This window comes from Diospyros lotus, chromosome 13 (assembly GCF_014633365.1).
Source record: "Diospyros lotus cultivar Yz01 chromosome 13, ASM1463336v1, whole genome shotgun sequence".
Classification (NCBI taxonomy): Eukaryota; Viridiplantae; Streptophyta; class Magnoliopsida; order Ericales; family Ebenaceae; genus Diospyros; species Diospyros lotus.
This window is the reverse complement of record NC_068350.1, coordinates 24,314,174-24,326,428: the sequence shown is the minus strand read 5'-3', so window position 1 is coordinate 24,326,428 and position 12,255 is coordinate 24,314,174. Positions and strand designations below refer to the sequence as shown.

Here is a 12,255-nt window from a genome sequence, read left to right as displayed (position 1 = left end):
CTTGGCCTGCCGATATGTCACGACACACGCCCTTTCTACAACGTGAGCTGACGAGCTAAGCCAACGAGCTATGGAGATCGCTGGGAACTTGCTCAGAACATTATTGGGGGCCTGCCCGAATACGCTGATGAGTTAGAGGTGCTACCGGGAGCTCGCTTGGTCTCAACGTTTGATCCTGGGCTTCAACATTATCTGAGCTCTCTTTAACGAGCTCAATTCGATTTTTAATGGGCCTTGAGCATTTGGGCCGAATCATTACATTAAGTCTAGCCCACACAGAGTAGAGCGAGAAATACCCATAACATCAAGCCCCCCAGCTCGCAGTGCGATCTTTAAGATGGGAGCTGACACATACCCGGCTACGTTGGCATTCAATACGTCTTTTCAGCTTTTCGCCCAATCATTACAAATCACGTTGTTTCGTGAAGCATGTCTTGTTTGTGGTGAATTTAATGCGCACGTTTCCCGTAACTGCCAATCATCATATCCGTAGTCCCCATGCTTTTGGGCACCACCATCGGATCTAGGGAAGCTCGTCAGTCTCTTTATCCAAAGGCAGGTGTACTGACCCATAAAAAAAGGGGAGGGGTTATTCTGCTCCCTCTTTACCGTCTTATTTCAAAAATCTCCCTCGCTCCTGCAACTTGCTTTTTTTCAACTTCGAGATTCCATTGCCATCGGTTCCGAAGTCTCTTTGCCCTAGTTTCTCAGCCGGTTCTCGCTTCTGATTGCTGTAGCTACTGGCTTAAGAAAAGTAAGTTTCTCATATTCCTTTAATGTATTTTGATTCTGTCTTCGTTCTTTCCATTATCTCTGCCTCCGCGCCCCGTCACTCGGCAATGGCGGGGCGACTTATGGGAATAGGCTTTGCCTATCACAGGAGGTTCGACAAACTCAGAAACCTCAGCCCCCCTTTTTCTTTTGAGTTATGCCCTGTTGTGAAGCGCGTGACCTGACAGGTAGAAGGTGTCTCTAGGAACTTTGATTCAACGTTCTGATTCTTTTCTTCTCCTTTTTCTCCCCTTTTCTTTTTTTTTTTTTTTTTAGATGTCGACATCAAGTTAGAAGCGCCGCGACCACAGGGTAGAGAGCAATGACACCTCCAACTCTTCGGGGCAAGGAGTAAAGCTGCCACGGACTATTCAGGACATGGTTTCATCTCGTTCAAAGGTCGCTGAGAGAGCTCTTCAGTGTACCACCCCCGTATTAACCCAGCGATCTGTCGAGGAGTGTGCTACTCATGAGATCTTCAAGCGGTATCCCTTAAGGCTGATAATCGATGAACTGACGTCGCATGCCGCCACATACCGCCTTCCCTGTGGGACTCGTCTGATGGTCCCTTCCCCTGGTGACCACACAGCTTTTCCTCCCATGGGATTTGTTGCCATTAGCCCCCAACACTTAGAATTCAGTTTTAGGTGCCCACTCCAGCCCTACCTCATAGATATTCTGTAATACCCGGTATTACATGGTATGAAAAATAAATAATTTTGATTATTTTTGAAAGGATCCCGGGTGGCCCGGGAAGCCTAAGAGTAAATTTTGAGAAATTAATTAATATAAATTGCTGAGTTGGCGGCAGGGAGTGCCTCGAGACTTGGATGTCCAGGGAAAAAGGCAAGGGATTGGTGAGCGTCTCGAGATGAGGATAGTGACGCTAGTGACGGTCCGACCAGGAATAATTTTCAGGATAAACTCTGTATAAACCCGAGTGGGTGCCAATATCGAATAGTCGGAGGGGACCCTAGGGGTGGTTCGATTTTCAGAGTAAGGCAACCCTTAAGTGTTTTCGGGTCAAATTAAGGTCCCATGCAGGCGCAGGAACGAAATTGGCTTTATTGAGTAAAAGTTAATTATTAATTTTGGAGAATTAAGGTTTTAGTGGCTTGTGGTAATTAATTAATAGCTTGGAGGGTCCAAGTGTAATTAGAAGATCTCCAAGTGGAATTATTAAAACCTTCAAGTGATATTATTGAGAAATTGAGGGGTTAAATGTGTAAATTATATATATATGTATATATATAGGCGTGAGGAAGCTTCCTTGAAGCTTCCTCGTGTACGCCTCTGCCATTTTGAAATGGTCGCGAGATCAGAGAGAGAGATAGAGGGAGCGAGCAGAGAGAGAGCAAATGAGAGTGAGAGATCGCGTGAGGGAGAGAGCAATGCGTGAGAGAAAGTGAGAGAGTTATGAGGCCGATCGACCATGGCTACATCTGCCATGGTCGATGATGGAAGGAGAAGGCCGAAGCTGCGGAGCAGCAAAGGCACGCAATGGGGCTCGTGGAGGCTGGAGGCAGAGTGAGCTTGCAGCTGAGGCGTTGCTCGCGGCAGTGGCCGACGATGGCTTAGGGGGGCAGATGCAGCAGCTCGCGGTGGAGCTTCAGCCATGGCTGCTGGTTGCGCAGGGCGGCTGCGCGCGGTGAGGCCGACTGTGGCGGTGGCTCGCGGTGAAGCCAGCTATGGTGGCGGTGGCCGGCTGGTGTTAGCGTGGCCATTAGAGGCGGCGCCGGAAGGCAGAGGTGGCTGTGCGTGGAGGGCAGCCATGCGCGAGGAAGAAGAAGAACAGGAGCTGATGGCGCGCGGGAAGAAGAAAGTTGGAGAAGAAAAGAAATAAAGAAAAAAAAAAAGACAAGAAAAAGAAAATAAAGAAAATTGGAAAATGGGAAAAATAGCCGAAAATTCCAAAAAAAAATGGGGAAAGTTCTGGAAATTAATTTGGGACCCAAGGAGCGTGTTGGAGGTCGAGAATGAGATTTAGGCGCAAGATTTACGGTCAAGGAGGCAACGCCGGATGAGCGTTTTCCCGATGTCTTCTCCAAAATTAATTGAGGTAAATTAATACATTTCTTCCCCAGTTATTTGCATTAAGCGAGTTAATGTAAAATAGTTATTTGTTAGATTAAACCCTGGGTAGGGGTTGTTTGGAAATTATTAAACGGTTGATGTATGTCGTGGTTGGTTGTTTGGAGATAGTGTTGATGGTGATTTTGCAATGTGTGGCGAAATTGAGGGCATTGGGTTAATGTCGGATGTTAATGGGTTGGGTTTTTGTGTGTTTGCATCTAGGTTCGACCGAGGAGGCGGTGATCCTAGAGGAACTTGAGGTTTAGGTTGGAATTCATGCCGATGCAGAGATGAGGCTTCGAGCCAGGGAAGGGACGGCCCCATGTGGAGGTGGCCTTGCAAGTTGGTAAATATGTTTGATAATGTTTTTATGTTGCATTGGCATGTAGTGGTTATATCTTGTGTGATGCAAGACCTAGTGGACCAATGGCCATATGGAGGACTAGTGTGGTGGGGGCTGATAGGTTGATGCCTCAAACCTTAGTGGGTTGTGAGGATGAGTGGACCTAGCCTCATTTGCATGCATTTGGCATACATAAACATGATTGTATTCATATTTACATGCATTGCACCCTTACTGAGTCTTTATAACTCATGAGGTTTACCTCATGTGTAGATGATGCAAGTCCGGATGTAAGCAGGGATGGCGCCGGGAGGCCATTGTGGCAACTAGCTGTGTTGCCCAAGTTATGTATTTTTAATATTGCTTGTATGTAGCCAGGGGGCATGGGGTACGTATACCCTTGTGAGTAAATGTATGTGTTATTGACCGTAGATGTATCTAATTGTTGTAATCATCAGTGGGATAGATGATTGTGAGTCTGCATGATTTATTTGTGGCTTAAGTTGTTGAATCCAAGTTCGGACCTAGTAAAGACCAACGAGGTATGTTCTCATAAATCCCCAATACTCAGCGAAGTGTTTGTACGCTAACTTTGTGCCTGGGTCACCTCTGGCTTGCTATGGGGTGAGCTGAAGAGAGGTGAAGCTCACTAGGGTTTCGAGTCTTGGTCCGCTGGATTTTTATTATTTGAGGTGGGTCCGATTCCTGAGTGGAGCGAAGGGAAGGACGAAGCCTAGTTCCCACCTAGGGCGTTTCCTGTTGAAACATAGTCCAACCCTTCAGTTGTGGTTTGTCGGGTGAGTAATCCGGTCGATTATTTACCGGTGGTGCCCGTAAGTGTAACACCCCGCCCTATACAGGCATGTCACTATAAGGAAATTCCCGGGGTTTCTTTTTTTTTGATACCCACGGCGCCTGTGAGCACAATCTTCGCATGCAGATGAAACACCCGTCGTAAAACTACATCCGGCTCCCGCGGTGATCAAAGAACCACTCCTCATGCAGATATATACCCCGAGAGTTCCAGTCTTACTCATTTAGCTAGAAATAACAAATCTTAACTGAACGAGATAAATTAAACACAGCGGAATACTTAATTAATCAAAATGACGTGGCCCACCACGTGTTACACACAAAATGTTCCCATACCGATATGTGTATACAACATTGATACTAACGATTACAACACCGTCGAGCGGTTGCTCATACATACAACATTATAAATACTAGTGTTTCCAAAGTAATACAACAATTATCAAATAAACACCACAGATTCACCGGCCGTGTCCTCGACCTCGCAGCTGTCCCTGACTGGAACGTTGAATGTTCCAGGGGCATAACCCATGTTAGATGATAAACCATCTAAGTGAAGGCATGAAACAGATGTACAATGCATAAAGACATACGAGCATGGCATACTATACGACAACATGCAAGACACATCTAACTCGAGATATCACCTTGACATACTTAATCCCTCGAATATCCCACTGTGGCACACGTTCACCTGGTCCAACGTTAATCCCTCGAGTGCACCGTCGTGACACCCGTTCACCTGGTTTAACATTATTCCCTCGAGTGCCCCAGTGTGACACCCGTTCACCTGGATTAACATTGTCCCAATCTCAAGTAGACCCCTTATCGCCCCATATGGACCCAACGATGCAATTAGACTTGACCCTATATGATATGAAAATTTACACGCCATGCACCAATACTTTTAAAAATAAACAGTTAATGCAATATTGACACAACGAATGTAAGTAAATGCCTTGTGAAATAAGCTAAGTCTAGGAGCGTACAAATACTCACAAGAACTCACCAAAAGCACTTTAAGACACTTTCGAGTCAAGGTAAGACTAAAATCAAACCACTCACCTTAATTCGGAAAAGTCTGGATTTTGCCTCGAAAAACGTGCCACACCTCAAAAATTGTGTAATTCTTCTTCCAATGACCCAATTGATTCCTATTTCACCATTTAAGACCTTTAGAATCAATATTTCTATTTTTCCACAATTTCTCTATTTTTATTTATTTTTCAAACATTTCTATCTTCGGAAATTCATTAAAAATACCTAACATCAATTTTCACAAAATATTTTTCCATGATAATTCTTAAAATAATTTTACCTAAATTCTGAAATTAAAATAAAAGAAAAACCATACCTCACGCGCCCTCACGCGCCACCCAGAGGTCCCGCGAGTGGTTGCCACGCGCCGCCGCACAGTCTTCTTCTCCGGTCGTCTTCTCCGATTCCGGCGATGTCCAATGCCCTAAATTCTTACAGGGGCTTGTAGATCTCTTCAATGCGACCTCAATGGTGCCCTTAATCGTCGGAAAAAGTGGCCGGAGGTGGGTTTAAAACCCAGTTGCAGGTCGCGGTGGCGGCGGTTAGGTTTTCCGGCCAAGCTTCCAAAACCCCTCTAAATCTACACCAAACGCTCCCAAATGCTCCAGAAATGATCCCCTCAACCCAAGGAACAAAAGCCCCTTATCCCTCAAGCTCGATTCAAGCAAAAACACAAGAAATTTGAGCGATTTTTGTTTTTGAACCCTCGGCCGAAAACCTCCTTTTATACTCGTTTTGGACCCGATTTCCTACCATATCCGGCTCGTCCTTATCCCTTAAGCCCAAATCTATCCTCTAAACCAATCGAAAAACACCACATCAAGCGCTAGATCCCTCGAAAAATTCGGCCAAATCGGAAATCTTTTGGCCATTAATTCCGATCACATCAAGGCCATTTTCCGGCCAATGGTAGCTCCCAACGGCCTCGTCGTCACCTGGAGGCTAGCCTAGAGCCTCCGGGTGACCTGCCCGATGCCCCAGAGGCGGCCGCCGGCGGCCATAGGCGGCCGGTCGGTTTCACACCAAGCAATTTTCAAAAATTGCATTTTAGCCCCCAGGCAACTTTTAATTGAATTTTCTTTTATTTCCTGATACCCCTAGACTATCTAGCACCTTCACAATTACCCTCAGGTTGTATATTTCCTATTTCCCTTTGGAATTTCTGAAAAACTTGTCATCTTGATCTCCCTCGGGCAGTTTACAAAAATTGCACTTTTGCCCGGGTGCTCCTAATTACGTGCTTTTGACTTCAATCCTTTGAAAGTCCCTTGATTGTGTTGAGTATTGCTTATTTGAACCATTTTGACCTTTGTTGATCCACTTGACACAGTCCCTCGCCTTCTGTTTATGTTAGCATATTGCACTTAGGCCCGAAACTATTGTAAATTTCATTTTGATCCCATAACTTCCAAAACTTCTCTTGATATTTAATACTGGGTATTACATCCTCCCCCTCTAAAAAGAAATTTCGTCCTCGAAATTACTAATTTACAATGTTAAATAAATGCGGATAGGAAATCTTCATCTCTTCTTCACGTTCCCAAGTTGCCTCTTCTTCGTCATGATTACCCCATAGTACCTTCACTAAGGGAATAACCTTGTTCCTTAAGACTTGATCCCTTTGATCTAAGATTCGAACTGGTTCCTCAGGGTACGTTAGATCATTTCGTATCTCAATGGTCTCATTTCGAAGTACCTGCGTAGGGTCTGGCTCATGTTTCCGTAGTTGAGACACATGAAACACGTCGTGGATATTTGATAATGCCACAGGTAAAGCTAATCTGTAAGCCACTAATCCAATTTTCTCCAAAATCTCATAGGGTCCTATGTATCTTGGGCTTAATTTCCCTTTCCTTTTTCCTCGAATCACAGATTTAAATGGTGAGACTTTTAAGTATGCCTTGTCACCGACCAAAAATTCCAAGTTTCGTCTTCGTTGATCAGCATACGATTTCTGACGACTTTGACTTATCCTCATTTTCTCTTGTATTTGCTTAATCTTCTCAGTGGTAGTCTGAACAATCTCGGGTCCCACTAATCCTACTTCTCCAGTTTCTACCCAGCAGAGTGGTGTTCTGCATTTTCGCCCATATAATGCCTCGTAGGGAGCCATTCCAATGCTGCTGTGGTGCCCGTTATTGTAGGCAAATTCTACCAACGGTAGATGTTTTTCCCAACTTCCCGAGAATTCCAAAATGCATGCCCTCAACATGTCCTCGAGCGTTTGAATTGTCCGCTCGGACTGTCCGTCAGTCTGAGGGTGATAAGCTGTGCTGAGCTTCACTTGTGTTCCCATACACTTGTGGAAACTTTCCCAAAATCTTGACGTAAATCGTGGGTCTCGATCTGACACTATACTTGCAGGTATTCCATGCAATCGTACTATTTCCTCAATGTACAGCTGAGCCAGAGCGTGAGTCGGTTGCCCTATCTTAATAGGCAAGAAATGTGCCGACTTGGTCAGTCGATCCACTATTACCCAAATAGCATCATTTCCTTTGGGACTTCGAGGTAGATTGGTTACAAAATCCATAGTGACGTGATCCCATTTCCACTCGGGAATGTCCAATGGTTGTAACTTTCCTCCCGGACGCTGATGCTCAATTTTGATACGTTGACAGGTGTCACATTGTGCCACGTACCGTGCCACGTCCTTCTTCATTCCTGGCCACCAATAAATTTCCCTAAGATCCTTATACATTTTTGTTGATCCGGGATGTATTGTGTATCTTGCCCGATGAGCTTCTCCCAAGATAACTTGTCTTAGACCCTGATCCCTTGGCACGTATGTTCTTCCTTGAAATCGAAGTATACCACCATGGTAACTGAATTCAGGTGCTTTAACTTGATCGTTCTCATCTATCCACTGACTTCTTCTTGTGTCTGACTGAAGAGCTGATTTGATTTGATTCACCACATCAGGTTGAATTGTCAGATTTGCCATATATCCCTTGATTGGTTTAGGCTTAACACCTACTGTTAGGTGGCTAAATTCCTCGATCATCATGTTAGCCATAATTTCGGAGCTTCTTCGGCTAAGAGCGTCTGCAACTATGTTCGCCTTTCCTGGATGATAGGAGATGGTACAATCATAATCCTTCAAATACTCCATCCATCTTCTTTGTCTCATGTTTAACTCTTTCTGAGAAAATATGTACTTCAAACTTTTATGGTCCGTAAAAATCTCAAATTGTACCCCGTAGAGATAATGTCTCCATAACTTCAAAGCATAAATTATAGCTGCTAATTCCAAGTCGTGAGTTGGGTAGTTCTGCTCATGTCTTTTCAATTGCCGAGATCCGTAAGCGATTACTTTTTCATCTTGCATTAGAACACATCCCAACCCTATTCCCGAAGCATCACTATACACCACAAACCTTCCTGCCTCCGTTGGCATTGCTAGAATCGGTGCCGTGGTTAATCGTGCCTTAAGTTCTTGGAAACTTTGCTCACATTTAGCATCCCATTCAAATTTAACTTCTTTCTGCGTCAATCGAGTAAGTGGAGCCGATATCTTTGAAAACCCTTCTACAAACCTTCTATAGTATCCAGCTAGTCCAAGAAAACTTCGGATCTCCCCAACGGTCTTAGGTGCTTGCCATTTTTGAACTGCTTCTATCTTTGCTGGATCGACAGCTATACCTTCTGCAGAAATTATATGTCCAAGAAATGCTACTTGAGTAAGCCAAAATTCACATTTCGAGAACTTGGCGTACAATTTGTGGTCTTTTAAAGTCTGCAAGACTATCCTTAAATGTTTTTCATGATTACTCTCACTTGCAGAGTATATCAGAATGTCATCTATGAACACTATTACAAACTTGTCCAGGTATGGTCTAAACGTTCGGTTCATTAAATCCATAAATGCAGCAGGTGCATTGGTCAATCCAAACGGCATCACTAGATATTCGTAGTGACCATACCGTGACCGAAACGCAGTCTTGGGTACATCTTCCGGTTTGATCTTCATTTGATAGTATCCAGACCGAAGGTCTATCTTAGAAAATACTCTAGCTCCTTGGAGTTGGTCAAACAACTCTTCAATCCTAGGCAAAGGGTACTTATTCTTTATGGTTACCTTGTTTAACTGTCGGTAGTCAGTACACATACGTAGGGTACCATCTTTCTTTTTCACGAACAATATCGGAGCTCCCCAGGGTGACACACTTGGTCTGATAAATCCTTTGTCGGTCAAGTCCTGTAATTGCTCCTTCAATTCCCTCATCTCAGTTGGGGCCATCTTGTACGGAGGTATGGATATTGGCTGTGTACCTGGTATAAGATCTATCGAAAATTCAATTTCTCTTTGGGGAGGTAATCCTGGTAATTCCTCAGGAAATACCTCAGGATACTCATTCACGACTCTCACTGATTCCAACTTGAGACTTTTCTTTCCTGATTCGGGTTTGGCTGATTGCAATGTGTGCAGAATCACGCCATTTTCTCTCTTAGTCTTCCTACTTTGACCCTGGAACACCACCCATTCTCTGTTAAGCTTGGGTAAGCTCACGGTCTTACTCTTACAATCTATTTTAGCCTCATGTAGCGATAGGAAATCCATACCGATAATTATGTCGAAATCTTGAATGTCTAATACCACTAAATCAATCTTAAAACTTTCCGATCCCATACTAAAAATACACTCGCGGCACCCCACTGCAGTTCTTAGAGTTGAACCCATAGGAGTGGCTATTACCATTTGATAACCCAATTCCTTAGGTTCTAATTTTAAACCTTCTAATGATGCATGCGACACAAATGAATGCGTAGCACCTGGATCAATTAAAGCATGAGCTGGAATATTCGAAAAGAACAGTGTACCTTCAATAACTGCAGGATCGGCCTCAGCGTCCTCACAAGTCAGATTGTACACTCGGCCTGGACGAACATTTTGTGCACTTACACTCGGTGGTTCCATCTTCTGTCTTTTTGAGCAATCGCGCGAGATATGCCCTGGTTGACCACAATTGTAACACACCACCTTTCCCTGATTCCCAACCTGGGGCATTGCTTTGATCTTTGGGCAATTTCTCCCAATGTGACCTTCTTCGCCGCATCCATAGCACCGCAAGACACATCTCTTCCCAGGGTGTTTCCTCTTACATCGAGGACACTTCCCGTCATCCCTTGGTTGAGTCGTCGGACTGCCTAGTTTACCGCTCTTACTTCCTTCCTCTGTCTTGATGATCTTGGCTCGTGTCAGATTTCTCTCAATGGTCAAAGCTCGGTGCAATGCTTCTTTGTAAGTTTCAACGTCCCATCCACTTAAAACTTGCTGGAGATGTTCTTGTAGTCCTGAAACAAACTTTTGTGCCTTCTGACTCTCGTCAGTCTCATACATGGGTACATACTTAATCAGTTGAATGAACCGATTATCATATTGACTCACAGTCATCTCTCCTGTCTGCTTGAGCCTCATAAACTCCCAAATTCTTTCTTCCTTCCAACTCTTGGAAAAATACTTGGCGTTAAACTCCTCCTTGAATCCCGCCCAAGTATAGGTTGGTACATCCTCATTCTCAGCTTCACGCTCCTGTTGAGACCTTATTAATGATCGTTCGGTAGACTGCCACCACCGACCTGCTTCTTCTTCCAGTGTGTAGGTTGCACACCTCACCTTCTCCTCTTCACTGCATTGGAGATGTTGAAGTAGTTTCTCGGTCTGCTCCAGCCAATACTCGGCTGAGCTAGGATCATCGCCTGTCCTTCCTTTGAACACAGGGGGTCTCAAATGTCGGTATCGCTCCAAAGCTGTGGTCGTGTGCCGCGTAGGCTCCTCTCGACTCACGTATGTTAGCATATTTTCTAAAAATCGCTCCATTCGCTCAAATCGGTCCTCACTGGAGCTCGATTCCCCGACGTATCTTCTGTTTCCTCCTGAGTGATTCCTGCGATCATCCTGATCTTCGAGATTATTTCCTTCTCTTCTTCCACTTACATTATGAGCTGCGTCCCGTAGCCTTCGTGTATTCACCATCTGAAGTGAATCACGGAAATAGATTATACTCAAGACAAGATTGTTTCTACACAAAGGGGACAGTTTTATTTCTTTATAATATCCCACAAACAGAACAACTTAGTACAACCGGAAAGGAGAATAGACATAACATCTTATTTTATTTTATATTATATTTACATATCGCTTCGTCCAACAACTATCTCTTCGGCCCTACTCAGTAGTTCTTCGGCCTCCAGACCCATGACTCCTTGTGGTCCCCGTCACTGTCGGATGCTACCGGGGGTCCTTTGTCATCATCTTGGACTTCCTGAGATTCCTCATCTGATTCCTCATCAGAGCTAATATCTATGACCTCATCCGCGAGATTTGCAGCAATCTCTGCCTGTTCCTCCTCATCCATAACGTCCCCGAGTAGATCCTGATGCTCGTTCCGCATTCTTGCGCAGAATTCACGTAGAGAGTCGTCTTCCCAGTCTTGCCACAACCATTGCGCAAAAGTCTTCCATTCCCCCTCCAGCTGGTCAATAAGAAATCCGATCTGAAACTCTGATAAATCTACCATCTGTCGGTAACTAGGGGGCACATCATCAATAATTTCCTCCATTGCAAGCAAAAACACATTCATGTCCTCATTTTGCGGGTTTCCTCGAGCTTCGATCCTATTTGCCCAATGTGTCAGCAGTACTTGATCCACCATTTTCTACTAATAATACACAAAGATTTTTCTCAGAAACCTCAAACAAGTGTTTCCTAAAGTTTTCTTATGACACCTAGAATCCATATTCCTGTTCTAAGTTAACAAACCTAACCGTGCTAAGTTCAATAACCTAGCCTAGTCATCCTAGGGTTTTAACCTAGGGCTCTGATACCAATTGTAACACCCCGCCCTATACAGGCATGTCACTATAAGGAAATTCCCGGGGTTTCTTTTTTTTTGATACCCGCGGCGCCTGTGAGCACAATCTTCGCATGCAGATGAAACACCCGTCGTAAAACTACATCCGGCTCCCGCGGTGATCAAAGAACCACTCCTCATGCAGATATATACCCCGAGAGTTCCAGTCTTACTCATTTAGCTAGAAATAACAAATCTTAACTGAACGAGATAAATTAAACACAGCGGAATACTTAATTAATCAAAATGACGTGGCCCACCACGTGTTACACACAAAATGTTCCCATACCGATATGTGTATACAACATTGATACTAACGATTACAACACCGTCGAGCGGTTGCTCATACATACAACATTATAA

At 44.3% G+C, this 12,255-nt stretch overlaps 1 protein-coding gene across 1 annotated transcript; it reads right to left on the bottom strand.

The window, feature by feature from the left end:
* Positions 1–6,521: 6,521 nt before the first annotated feature.
* Positions 6,522–11,694, bottom strand: LOC127788134 (uncharacterized). Its single transcript, XM_052316244.1, has 5 exons — positions 11,236–11,694; positions 8,416–11,015; positions 8,204–8,319; positions 7,681–8,104; positions 6,522–7,113 (listed from the first exon to the last, which is right to left on the bottom strand). Exons 1-5 carry the CDS (start codon positions 11,692–11,694, stop codon positions 6,522–6,524), a joined length of 4,191 nt encoding a protein of 1,396 aa, XP_052172204.1.
* Positions 11,695–12,255: the final 561 nt, after the last annotated feature.

Coding starts and splice junctions, on each gene's coding strand:
- LOC127788134 (XM_052316244.1), bottom strand. CDS start 11,694: ATGGTGGATCAAGTACTGCTGACACATTGGGCAAATAGGATCGAAGCT. Junction 8,320..8,415: donor ATGCCAACGGAGGCAGGAAG/GTTTGTGGTGTA, acceptor GCAATTGAAAAG/ACATGAGCAGAACTACCCAA. Junction 8,105..8,203: donor GATTTTTACGGACCATAAAA/GTTTGAAGTACA, acceptor CCTATCATCCAG/GAAAGGCGAACATAGTTGCA.